The sequence below is a fragment of the Bombus pyrosoma genome, linkage group LG9, assembly GCF_014825855.1.
Source record: "Bombus pyrosoma isolate SC7728 linkage group LG9, ASM1482585v1, whole genome shotgun sequence".
NCBI lineage: Eukaryota > Metazoa > Arthropoda > Insecta > Hymenoptera > Apidae > Bombus > Bombus pyrosoma.
Window position 1 is genome coordinate 10,830,847 of NC_057778.1, and position 14,486 is coordinate 10,845,332.

Consider the following 14,486-nt stretch of genomic DNA (forward strand, 5'->3'; position numbering starts at 1 on the left):
ATCGTAATTCGATTAAATAATTTTAATTGGAAAGCAGCGTGAATCACGCGGAGACACAGCCAATTCTATTTGTGCGTTCGACAGAATGTCTGGGTCGCGATGCAAATCCTGTTAATTCAGAGCGCAAGCAAATGGGATTTACAGCTGCCTGCCGACTTAAATGTCGCCTGGATCTGCTAGAAGCTCGTGGATGGGCTGTAGATCGGTATATGCATGTGCATACATTTCGAAGACGCGCCGAAGAAACGAACAGCGAATTAGCATATTGCTGGAGGATCTACCGTCTCGTCTTCTGGCATCCATACAGTCGGATCGTTTAACGGATGAACCGTTTAGCTTTGTTCTGTTAAATACGTTGTAGCTTGTTGAATGAATCCCAAGTGAATTTCGTTAATGTGGTTTACCTAAGCGTGGCTTCTTCAACATACTCAATTTACCGGGAAAGGAGCTTAATTTCCGAGTTTAAAGTAACGCTCGGGTCAATGACATTCGGCTTGTTCTTCGACGTAGTAGTTGCAACGTGTGTTGTTATCCTAATTCCTGTTTTTACATTTTTTTAGGGATTTTACTCTCAAAGAAGTGACCTGAGAACGGGTGTGTCAGTTAATGTTATTATCGATGATATTTTTAGAGTACCGACATAGAGAGAAACATTTGTTGCTTGTCAAATATTTAGTGTATTTATTATTATTATTACTTTATTATTATTTATCATGTACTAATTTTATTGACATCATATGCCAAGAGATTAAGGGATTAGCTTGATCTCAGTTAACAAGTGGTGTAGGTCAGTGTATAGTCAGCCAGAGTGTACGCAGTAAATGGTTAGATAAATAGATAAGATTAGTGACTGCTATTACGAATTATTATAATCATAGAAATTTAATCGTTCGGTCATTTAATGAATTTGATAGAACAGACTGTTGTACTGTAGCTTACTAAATAACAGACAATAACAAAAATGATAACAACAAACGCAGTTCATACAGTTTATTGAGAAAAGTATGCGACTTCTTCGATAAAAAGAATTCCTTTTTGGTCCAAAAGTTTTCCTATTACGTCAGACATACTAAATTATACTTAATATTTCATTATATCATTTTTATAAGTGATATTTACAATTACACGATATTCAATTTTCATTTTGTCAATTTGTAAATTGTCGAGTTCTCAGATTTGAATTCCATTGCTGAAATTGTAATTACAAGATATTACGTATAAATCCGAAATATAAATTCATAAATACGCCTTGTATAATTTACACTTCGTTATCTTTTTAGTAGAAATTTACAGTCTCCTCTCTTTTCCCTCTCCTATGCTGAATTTCTATTCGAATTAGCCAACGATATTTTTTCCTAACGTTTCTAAATGCATGGACGACGCATTGATTAGGCTCGCGTTTCGAGTTTCAGTCACGACACTGAAACTTATTAAGCGAGGTGGACTTTCACGGGCGTGCACGCGACTCGACTTCCGTTTAATTAAAATTTCGCTTTGTACGTCCACAGTTGGCCATAGCGTGGCAGCTAAACGCACTAAATCGCTATTAACCGTGACCCGAGAACGAAACTCGTTAACTTGAAGTTCCTGCCTCTCTTCCTCTTGACGTATGAACAACTACCAGTCTTATGAGCGCGTCGCGATTACACAATGAACTAGTTAAAATCATCAAATTGCTGACGTACATAAATTTCGAGGAACCATGGCAAATTGTCTTAAATCAAATTTGCCAATCAAATGCGTAGAACAACGATTTTACATTTACATAAGCAACAAACAAAATTACATTTTGAAAGTGCGATAATTCAAAATGAACAAAAGACACAAAAGGGAGCAATCTATTTACCGTTCGATCTGTCCAAACACCGAAAATATTTTCTTCCATTTTAAAGTAAGAAACAGACAGAGCGAAAGACCAAGAACAGCATTCGAGCTCACAGCTCGTTCGGATTGCCTCTTTAATCTTCCGTTCTGCTGGAATCCATTCCGATCTTGGACTTCTCGGAGCTTTATGCTCGTGCTTGTCTTCCGACTAACCGCTGCCCATGATTTCACGATGAAGCTACTGTGACCTAATCAAACGTCTCATGGGACCAGTGGAAGGACGTTTGCGTTACCCCAGAAGACTACGACGATGTAAATTAAGCGCGACTCTATGTTGGAACTTTGCCTCCACGTTAAACTCTTGGAAGTTTGCGTTATTAAGTCTATTAATCTATCGGGTAGTTGGTTAATTAAGCCATGTGATGTGCGAGTTTTCAAACGGTAATGATTCGTCAATTGGAAAATTCGTTGTTTCTTAAGGGTCAATGGATAGTACAGTTTATTGAAATTATCTTTTTATCTCTATCGATATTCTACTTGTAGAATTACGTATTAATCTGTGCTATTTAACCAGTTATGTATTAATTTACGCGTACCATTAGTCTGACCTCATACCGACGTATTCTCCTTACCAGTAGCGACGGTCAACGTATAAGCGAGCAAGTAGAATATACGTTTGATTGGCCAGACGAATGACACGGAGGTTGAAGTTGTAGAAAAGCTCTATAATTTATTAACCCTTGATATGAATTAACCAACGTAACGTACAAATTCGCTAATGACATCAGCGCAACCATGCAACGTAGCTCTGGCAGTAAAAATTCTTCCTTTTATCTTTTTTCCATCTCTTACCACAATGTAATTGTGATCAACTTCTGTATGCTTCTTTAACAAAAATAACGAAGGCGCTCGAGGATCTCGTTCATCCTACATGTATAATTTTATGTAAAATTAACTCGAAGTTAAGCCTCTCGGTTCTCTGGCTCGCGCGTTCCACTTTCCACTTTCAGTCGAGTCAAGAGCTGCATGAAAAACTACCATACCATCTTTAATGTTTCGCTGTGTTTGGCGAGAACGCGAGGAAGGGCATTGGTAGTGTGTGTACTTAAAAAATTTCGCGAAGAATCAAAGAAGTTGCGAATAAAATGGCGTCGACGACGACGACCAAAGGAAGAAGGAAAGAAAAAAGAAAAACAACTTTCGTCGAGAAATAAGTTTACGACTGAAGTGGTTCAAAGAGCCACGGTTTACTGTCGACACTTCATGCGGGCGTTTCAATCGTTAAAAGACCCGGTTCCTTTTAAATTACTTCCAACATCTGTCGCGTTCTTGTATTTACGAATGGAAAAGGGATCGAGTACTGTAGGTCGCAAGTAATTTGTATAAAAGACTATAAATTATTTCCTACGTGTATACAGAGTGTGTTCCAAAATTCGCGGTACAAGTAAAGTAAATGCAAGTTCCGACGAAAATCAAGAATAACAAAATTACGTTGGAACTGTACATTTTCTAAGTTTACCTACACGCAATTAAAACTAATTTAGCTGCAAACTTGAAAGATACAAACAAGTTTTAAAACTGACTTTACTGCATAAGAAGATCGCCCAAATAAATTTCAAGAATAATCCCACCGTAAAAATTCTAATTCAACGCACCAATCATTTTCTTCATCGTCAGATACACAGAACACACGCTCGATTGCCTGTAAAACGTGCAATCTTTTCCACAAACCTGCAAAAGGCTGTTGTCTTTGGTTTGATGGCTGAAGTGGTAGAAGAACGTTTTGGCTCCCCTTCTGGCGTGATAAAAGGCAATCCTCATGAGTGGTGCTACGGTATGACCATCGCTCAACGCCTCCATCGTCGAATCCCGTATAATGATAGGATGAAGGATAGGCTTGTCCCAGTCCGTATACTCGTTCCTCACCGCGGAGAAAATCTCGTTCAAATGATATACATAAGCGTTTCTGATGAACGTTCGTAAAATTCGGTTTCGATGATCCTCCTCGAATCCGTATTGAATATCGTTCGCGTTAAAATCTAAATTCGACTCCGTAGTAGACACACCAAGGATAAGAGGTACTTTGATGAACGTGTCACTGGCTCGTTCCATATCCAGCCCTGGATCGGGATTGTTTTGGTCCACTGGTAAGCCTGGTCCGATCCGTGGCACGAATCTGAAGCGGAAGACGAGACGAATTAGTGCGATTCGTTGCTCGTCGGGATACCGAAATGGCATGGTGTTTCCATGTCGATCGATAAGGCGAGCAAGTAAATCGGGTGCCAACAATAGCGTGATCTGACTGGCGAAAACTTGCGCTAGCCGATTAGCGACTACACTTATGCTTTGATCTGGAATAAACGGTACTATGATTGTGGCTTGGGCGTTATAGAGCTCGATATAGCACGGCATTTTAGGGTTACAATCACGAGATACTACGATGAGAGCTTACGCGTAGTTTTCATACTCGCGTTGGTGTAATTGCGCATTGGTTAATCGTACGATTTCGTAGTATACTTTTCAGGATGTTTTACACCATAGTCAACGTATATTTGCGTTAAGAATGATCCTATATGATCGTATAATTAACTTTTCCAGCTAAAGTTCGTTGCTCTCATTAAGTTCTCTATAAATGGTTAATGAAATAAGTCGCGCGTAATTGTTCAACATTTGATTATTTCAACTATACGAATCACTATACAAATATATTTTTATGATTTCCTGCCATTAACGTTTTTTCTTCTTTTTTTTTTAGATCGAGTACTTTACACGTATAGACGTATAACATCTCTTTTAAGTCGACGTTTGATATTATAAATCGTAGATGAACGATAACTTGATTCGCGTTATGGACGGGCCGCGATCTTTTTACGCCGGTAAACGTAATAAAATACGCGATAAAGTACAGTCAGATTTTAAAAGATACGTTTCGTTCAAGATCACGGGAACTTTATTGGATTCTTTCGTGCGGAGAACAATAATATCGGCGACTCGGAGCTTTTTATTTCGCGCAGGTAACGCACGAGGAATTTTTACATGGAATTTACGGGCAGCTATTCACGGATCTTGCATCAGCCTCGAATCCAGATCGTAAAGAGTTACTATCTTACCGGATTTCCGGCAGTTCAACGGCCATGAGCTCACGCAGAGGAATGCCGCGTAGACAGTTGGCAATATCTTCGTCGTCCTCGGTGGAACATCCTATTTGCTTTGCTACTTTCGATCGTAAGTCGTTCGGATCGTGAACAGACGCCCACGGGCTTAACGCTGAGCCACTCGATAACACGACTCGATGAAAAAGGCCTGCAAACATTGGTCGACATACTTTGTTAACAAACTTAACGATCTCTCAGCAGCAGATTTGAGATCAATAAACAAGGCGAATCGTGCGTTTTCAAATATTTCCGCTCGTATCTTCGAGCTACGTCTGGTTAAAATCTACCGTTACTACGCGACGACAATTTTCATTTCCATTCTCGATATTTCGCGGAAAATGAAACGTAAAACGGATCGTAAGGACACCGCGATAAATTACATTGAAAATAGGAAACGAAGCGCTTTCTTCACGATCGTCTCAAGCGTCACAGTAGTAATACTGCTCCGAAGAAGGAACGCGTTAAAGTCCAGGCGAAAAGGGCCACCGGATATATCGAAGTTATTACATCAACACGGTAAAGTCGTTATTCACGATTCACGATATCTCAAAGAGATTTACGTGATAATAAAAGATATTCAGAGGGGAGAACGAAACGGCAGCGGCGACGAATTGTGACCGGCTGCCACGTACATAGGTAAAGCCGTCATCTACCTGCAGCCAATAGAACGCCAATTTATCGCGCTTTTTACGAGACGAATATTTTCCATGAAATAGTTTGCTTCGCGTTAACGAATATTAGATTTAAAATGTGACTCCCCTTGATATTTATTTTCTGAGAAACGATTTATTTTACATCCATCTCGAAGACTGTTGATCGACTCTCGAGATGATCGTTGACGTCGACAGTGCGTGCGTGTTATCATTGTTCGTTCATACGTACGACGATCGTTGAGATATCGTAAACAGACTTAATAACGCGCAATAAGCGTTATCCTTCTGTCGGATCAGGCTACGTGGCAGTAAAATAAAAATGTTACCGGCAGGAAATAGGCTCGGTTAACGTGATCTACACGAAATGGTAAACCAACAGCCGAGTGAACTTGCTTGAACATCGGATATTAGACAAGTCATCGATACACTCGAGAAACCCGCAAAATCATCGAGTAATAATAGTTCGGCAATCGCTCCTGATGTTCCAACATCGGAATTCATCTGAATCGAATCTGATGACGAGCTACCGTAATGTTTCCCCAGCAGAGACATAACAATCTATATTTCTGTCACTCTCCAACCCATATCCCTCATTGCCTATAACTCCTACTTACGCAAACGAGAACCTCGATACCAGGTACAAGGTATACCAGAGAAAATGCAGATCGCGATGATCATGCTGCGTACAACGACGATATGACAATGCTATATAGCCAAGAGCCTCGTGTAAATACAAACCATTGGCAATGTGTTAAAAAGAAAAAAAGGAGGAGACACGGAATCTCTCCAAAATAAAAATTGATAAATATTACCACAGGCCTTGACAATAGCCTCCGTCTATTCTCCACCGCGACATACTATCACAGCTGAAGAACGTGTAGAATACTCTGATGTTTGATTGAAAATTGGATCAGAATTCGTCGTAGCCGAGGACTATCCGAGAAATCCGATGTCTGAGGATCTAGGATCATCACATCGAAAGGACGCAGTCTGCTACGAGCAATTCAATCTGGAAACTTGGATTTTATGTCTACAGGTCAGCCAACTTACTGGCCAACTGACCCGAATAAACTTTCTGACTTCTTAGTTTTCCTTCACCAGAGATGTATCCCAAATCCACGCACAAATCGAGACCAATTACGATTTAAGCTTGGACCACAACGGTGTAATTCTAACAGCAAGTAGAGATATTATTTGGTCAGAAAATATGCTGCGTGATATGGGTCTGGTATGTCTTCGATCGGACTCTATGCAACGATCTACGAGTACGTCTGGTCAAGGACGTGATCGATTCTCATTCGACAAGATATACTTGTCACAAGGCAACTTGAACCAGCAATAATAATAAATCTCGTCAGCGACCTGTCAAACCAACGCGCCGTAAGAACATTCGAGTCTGAGAGGATCTGGCCAAACGGACTCTCTACATAAATTCGGTTAAATCATCGATGGATTCGTTTAACATTCGACAAATTTTCTCATTACTCCCACTAATAATGGCAAACTTTAGATGTCTGATAATAAAAAAAGAAGAAAATATCTTGAAGACCATTTTTAAATCACTGTTATTTTAGTAGAACGACGATGGGAGTTGAAAAAGGCTGACATACACCGTGAAAATTTGGCTGTTAAACCCTGTATATATGTATTGCATATGTATAACGAGAAAGTATTTTAGTTATTTTTATTTACAGTACAATACAGTTATTGCTCTGCTATACGAAAACAAATTTCGTGCCTACAATTATCCGTTCTCCATTCGCAAATACACGTATCGATTTTAATTTACAGATATCCATTGTCCCCATTATTTAGGTTACAATTAATTGCAATTGGAACCTACTCGTTCGACCCATATTCGTATCCGTTCTTCACGTTTCTATATCCGTTTTAATAATCCAATACGACGCATTGTAAACTATGTGACATTCAAACAACTGCCGGATTCAATACGATAGAGCAAATTTCTATCGACTTACTGTAAAATATTAAATATTACGGATAGATTTTTGATTATGTGAAACAACAAATACGACGTTTCTCGTTGGAAAATTCTCAACGTTTGACGCAATTATCGACAGGTCAAACGATGTGTCTGCAATATTTCGAAAATGTTGAAAAGGACGAGGGAAAGGCTTAAGAAAAGAAAGAAATGAAAAGACAATTTCGATAACGCGATACTGAATTTTCAAGCAGCTCTTCTTCCTCCGTAGTTTTCGTTCGGTTCGTTTAGTTCGTCATTTTCTTTGCTACCTTTTATGCTAAATTTATCAGATTGAAAATTCTCTTCGCGGGGAAGAGGAATACGAACGAATTCTCGATAAAGAATTAAAGGAAGAAGGGGGAAAAAATAAAGAGAAATAGGATGAAGTAAAGGAGATTCGGCTGAAAAAACCTCGCTCGCTTCAGTCCGGCATCGTTACACTATGTTTTAGTGTGGCTTCACGAGGTCGCCTCGTAAAGATCGTAAGCCGGAGGAATATCCAAACAAACGTCCTTTAAAGCATCGAGTACTTCACGCGGAAATGTTGCAGAGAGAAGCGTATTCGGATTAATCCCGGTGCTATGCCGAAGGGAAATACGATGCAATACGTGTCCAATGTAAATATCCTCCGCCTCGTCGAACGCAAATATTTGCCTTTTACAATTTTGTATCCCGCTCGCTCTCTGTCTAACGCTGCGCACCTATCGCTATAATTTTCGGGCACACGCTACTTGCACGAGACAACTGCGAACGAAAAGGCGATATTTTCCTATAACTTGCGATTCCGTCTGTATCTGATTCATGACGAAAGCTTCGCGATGTTCGTTGGAGCGAAATCCGAGAGAATCTTCAAAGCAGATCTACGATTTCATATAACTGGTATCTTATTTTATATTTGCACGTATCCACTAAAATAAAGGATGTGTATTTTGAAGCAAAGACATCAAGGCTGGGGTACCGCAAGGAAGGGTTTTAGGACCAATATTATACACACTATACACGGCCGACATACCAACAACTACCAACAGCAAAATACTGACATTCGCGGACAACACGGCTGTACTAATCCAGAAACGGCAGTCACGTTACTACAAGAGCACATCGCAAAAATAGAAAAATTGCTACAAGATAAATAAATAAAAGCAAACCCCAGTAAATGCAATCATATTACATTTACACTAAGAAAACGGAAACCACGAAATGTCTAATTGAATGGCACGCACATAACACAAACAAGGCAAGTTAAATACCTAGGACTCCATTTAGACACACAACTTACATGGAAACAACATACTAAATCAATTATGGACAAAATATGGATAAAAAGAAGACGGATGTACTGGCTAACTAGTAGAAACCCTAAACTCAGCATAGAAAATAAACTAAAAATCTACAAAACGACAATAAAACCAATTTGGACGTATGGAATACCGCTATGGGGTACAGCAGCAACGAGCCACCTAAATAAACTAGAGTCACTACGATCGAAGATACTGAGAACGATAGTCAACGCCCTATGGTATGTCAGAAACGAGGATATACGCAAAGACTTAAAAATACCAACGGTCAAAGAAGAAATCGGCAGGTACGGAAAAAAATACAAGGAAAGGACGGCAACACATCGAAACCAGCTGGCTGCTGAAGCGAGCAAAACTTTTATAAAAAGAACACCTGAATGTCTTCACTAAAGAAATAAAATAGTCAAACTTGAAGATGGTACCTCGAAGAAGATGGAAACTGGAAGATGGAAAAAAAGTATACACTGCGGATGTTTAGATAAATTCGTAATTTCACGAAGTCGATTAATGATATTTCCAAGTATAAAGAGTTACAACATAGGACATTTACATTAAATGTTTATCAATGTCTTTAGCGTTTTCAAATCGGTATAATCGCGATCGAAAGGAAGTTGATCTAAATAGGCGAATAAATACCAAATTAGCATCGATATTCGCCGAACAATTTAACTCGTCTCCATTGCCATTCGTCTTACGGTACATAAGCTGTTCGAAATCTCGTTCGGTTATCGAATATTCCAACTTCCTCGAAACTTTCTTCGGCGTGTTATTCCAAAAATCTTCTCAAATACCGAGCATTCGAAACTTCCTCGATATTCCGTGGCGCATAGCCAACTCGGAGACACCGGATCACAGCGATTATTTCAATCACGCTCCACCCCTAAATATCGGAACTTCTTACTTTACAATTGGTGCACGCGGAAGGCGGTTCATGAATTACAATAGACCGAATCGTTAATTTCAAAGTGTCGGAACTCGAACGAAGAACATATTGCCCCATTATCGGTTGCTGCTGTTCCTCAATTAATTAATAATCTTTGATAACCATTCGGAATATCGCTACTACTCTTTTTTCTCTGCGACCAATCATTCATTTATAGGAGGAAAAAAGAAGGAAACAGATGTTTTTAAGGCTCTTTTACTCCTTCATCAAGACTCTTTGAGCAGTCGAATACTTTGTACGTTTAATTAACCGATAACCGACATTCACGATCGATATCTCCGTTTCATACTTCGATTTTATAAAACGTAACCGATTACTTGTCGCAAAATAAGCCTGAAATTTTCAAAGTTAAATATTGGAAACTCCAAAAATTTTCTGATCGCATAATCGCAAAACGTAGTTGTAACGCGCGTTTATTAACTCGCATCTCGAGCGACTCGTAAAGTTCGTAAATCGTACGCGATCTTCAGGTCGAAGAAAACGGTCGAAATAATTTGTACAAAGTGTCGAACGCCGGATACTCTGAAATCTTCGTGAATCAGCCGATTTGTATGCAAGATGCACCGTTTCATAAGGTCGAGGACGAAAACGATAAGAAACGAAGCTGTCGCGAATAGAATCGAGGCAGAGATGCCGACGACGATGGAATTTCCGATTCGGAAAACCGCGTATAATATTATATAGCGCGAATAACCGCGATAAATTAAACCCACCTGATACTGCGTTGCTATCGTGCTCAAACTTTGATTTACTTTCGATCCTGCCGGCGAAATTGCCAAGCTCTTCGTGTCGAGCTGTTAATTGGACCGAGAAGGGTTCATTATGAGTTGGCGCTGCTAGTTTTTCAAGTGGATTAAAAGATGCGTTAAACCTGTCCCGATGGAGAACTGATTTTACCCTCGAGATACGAAATAGGGTAATTTAAGCCTCAAGTTAAAACGTTTCTGATTGGTACGTCAGCGGAGACACGAGGTTTCGTAAACTGCGATGGAGTAATTTGAAGTTGGTTGGATAACCGCGGATTTTAATACGTTCTACTTTAATAGAAGTTATTGGGATAAAATTTATGAAATTTTCTTCCGCTATATTATATCATTTCGCTAAGTTCACCAAAGTATTCAAAGTCCTGTCGTAGGAAGCTTTTATATGCATGTTGCATGTGTCGTGTAAAACGATTTGCAATTTTGTCGATTAAATGGAATGGAAGTGGTGGATTTTAACAACACCGATGAATTTTACAAGGGAGTTATTAATCTCGACGATAGCGAAGCAATGTGGAGCGTACGATTGCAGATCTTGAGAGAGTAGAGCGTTCGTAAGCGTACCGAGTTAATTGGGACGAGAGCAGAGGACGCAAATTGAAACTGATGACGATGGATATCTCAGCTATTGACTTAGCTATTGACTTAGATCGTTTAATTAAAAATTTATGTTTGCAATTCGACAAGACAATGGGAACGTGATACTTTTTATGGTAACTGGTCCAAATACCTTCGTCTTCTCGGTAGATAATTTCGATTTATACTCTGACGATTCTATAAAAAGATAGCCAGCGTTGACTCTCATTATTCATTCACTTTTAGTTTCATAAATTAGTGTTTTATCAACACTTTGCTAAAATTCGCGTAATATTACATATACGGATTCACTGAAACGTTCAAATACTTATAGATAGTAGCGTATGAGAGTAAAAGGTTCTTATTGTTAGCCAGTTTTAAAGCTTTGATAAGCAGTATATACAGTATGATTCTCTTTTTACCAAATCGATTGGTTTTTAAAGGAAGGCTATCGCCTCTGCTGAGAGTTACTCACGAGTCCTTCGTTCGTTTCTCTTTTTTATCGATTAGTCCGTCGCTATTCCAGTGCTGTTTCTCGCCTATACTTCGTGTGCACGAACGATTGGTTTCGCGAGTAATGACGGGAGCAGTGGACCGTGATTCCTGGCAATTGGCTGACTCAATACGCGCCAGTTGCATCAGTTCTTCTGCTTTCGAATCGACCTGACTGCACAGTACGCGACCAGCTAAAGAAATTCGTGACAAACCAGCGAAATATTAGGTGGACACACGATTTAAACGACTTTGCATGGTCACGTGGAAAAGCGAGGCCAGAAGAGACTGAAATCCACTTGGATTGATTGGTTACTTTTGTAACATCTTGGAAGAATATTGTATCTGTTTAAAGAAAAGTTGTAAGTCTAAGAGAATTTTATTAACACGTATTTTTATCTTAAAAGAGTTTTTACTGGTTGATCTTTGTTCAAAGAAATGGTATTGCTATTTTAGCGTATTATATCCATGTACAGCGGCTGCTGAAGTTTTTAGACCAGTAATTCCGTTTTAACGTAACTCGAATAGAAATTTTCTTGCAAAGGTGTTTACGATGCTGTATTTTGCGAGGTCAACGATAATCGGAGGAATATAGAGAATGAAGCATTTACGCGATTATACAAATGCGATTATTCAAAAATTATCGTTATATTTGATATCGCAATGGCGTTAAAATTGTACAACTTGAATGCGACACGATATAAGCTTCTAAAGCGAAACATCGTTTGAATTCTCGAAAATACACCGTTGCGAATGTATAAAATTGCTATGACGAATTTTTAATTACGAATCAACTATCCTAACCACCATTGTGTTGATAGTATTAGCGTTAGAAAAGCTACGAAAGGATCGTGTTATGCAAATTGCACGTATACTTTGAAACCGCTGAAAAGCGCATTCCTTCGTCGATACAAACGGCCATTATATACCGAGCAACAAAGCGAGAGATGCTTCAAGTCCTAGCACTGTATGAAGCGTTCTCGTGTTCAGAGAACCAGACGCCACGGCGGTCGGAACGGGATAAAACAAACAGACAGGACAGACGCGAGAGAGAGTTGCTTCGAATGCTTGCGGCTGTCTGAACAGGATCCATGCCGCTTCTCGGCCATTTCCAGCCGGGTTCCGGTTGCACCGGAAATGTTACCAAACAGTTTACATCTTCGGCCTGGCCTTTGCAGCTCCGGGAACACGCTGTCTCCGTTCCAGAAGCCGGCAGGAAAAGGAGGAAAACAGCTTTTCCTTCGTTGCCCAAGGTTGCAACACGGCAACTCTTCAACCGCCGTTCCTATTTCTCTTTCTTTCTTTGCTCGCTTTTTCGACCTCGATACGCCAGCAACGAGCGACTTCCTGTGAATAAAACGAGGCAACGAGGCTCTTCCGACGCGTCGTGGAAACGCGGGTAAAAATCCACTCGGCCGATGGTGATGCTGGAAATCGAGGAATCAAGCTGATGCGCGCCTCGACTTTTATGCTCCTGCCTCGCTCCCGTTGACGCCATTCCCAACTGGTGAATTTCGAGCAAGTTCCAGGAAATTACGGCCTGTTGCCGAGGCTACGAAACATTCGTTCCTTACGAACGTTTATCATGTACTTTGTATACGCGATTTCAAGGGCTTTCTTTATATCGAACAAAAACGAAGATAATTTACCATTCTTCTGTATTTCTTTCTCGCCGAGAAGTTTTATCGTCGTATCGAGCGTATGTGGTTGTTAGAGTTATTACTTTGGATAATTATGCTTATATGGAAAATTTAATGGCGCAAAAGTGCGCGTAATACGCAAAGGTACTCGTATGGTATTCGTTATAATATTAAGCAGTATCCCTTAGAAATAGGAATTTGTATAACCAGCCGCGATGTACATAATTATGGAGCGTCGAACCCTGTACGATTGCGAATACTTTTAATATTTATTTATAATTATTGAGAGTTTCGCTTGAAGACTTTTCGACTTGGAATTTGAGAGGAAAATAGATATACTTCGAGCAACCTAGAAAAATACACCGAGCTATGAAAATCTCCTTTTATGGAGAAAAAATTCTTCGCTCTAATTCTAACGATATTTTTCGAAGCCATCGAAGCCATTGAAACCACTGCTGCATTCTCCTTGAAACAAAGATGCACCGATATTTTATTTTTGCATCCCCTTCTGCAGACTTCAAACCGTACCTTTTAAAATACTTTCCGTTTCACGTTGATACGATTTCTTGTCCCGAAGATATTGTCGAAGGAAACATCATTTTTGCTGTTCCTTTACGGCTGTCCTCTCTCGCGCTTACTGACCTGTCCCAAGCCTGGCACGTATGCAGTGGTCGGTGACAGCCGCCGAGTCAGCGCTTTTTTCCCTACTATTATAAGGGCGACGCGTACGCATTTCCAAAGGAAAGAAGTGGGTCACGAAATTTCACCCACCATTCAACGCTCTCCGTGCACTCGACGTGCTCCGATTTTCGTGCCTCGTATCTCGAAAACCGATTCGGATATCGACTTGTAACAAAATGCATCCTCGAGTGCCACGGTAGTGGTACGTACGGTTTAGTCCTGTTACGGTGCTACAGCTCCACGGTATTCACCGAGTGGATTTCGGTTTTAAATTTCGTCGTTCCTTTCGGGTGGATCTTGTAGTTGAAACTAATGCGGTATCGAGTGCCTGATGGTTTACCTGCTATTGAATACGCTAATGCTGCTCTTCACGGATTTCTCCCGCATATATCTCGGTCTCTTAGGAAATCTTCGAGATTTCAATATCCTTCTTTCCCCGAGAAGTCTTCGAACGTAGCTCGTCGTGTTATTAATTGCGA

The 14,486-nt window shown here is 40.0% G+C and overlaps 1 protein-coding gene across 4 annotated transcripts in view; it reads right to left on the minus strand.

Annotated features, from left to right (window-relative positions):
- Window positions 1-14,486, minus strand: part of LOC122570748 (neuroligin-4, X-linked-like) — a 223,234-nt gene that overhangs the window by 4,758 nt on the left and 203,990 nt on the right. For all 4 annotated transcript variants that reach the window (XM_043733545.1, XM_043733546.1, XM_043733544.1 and 1 more), the window contains 2 exons: window positions 4,935-5,127; window positions 3,556-4,000 (listed from right to left, as the gene is read on the minus strand). In XM_043733545.1, the coding sequence (XP_043589480.1) occupies window positions 3,556-4,000; window positions 4,935-5,127 (638 nt within the window). The remainder of the gene's footprint in view (window positions 1-3,555; window positions 4,001-4,934; window positions 5,128-14,486) is intronic.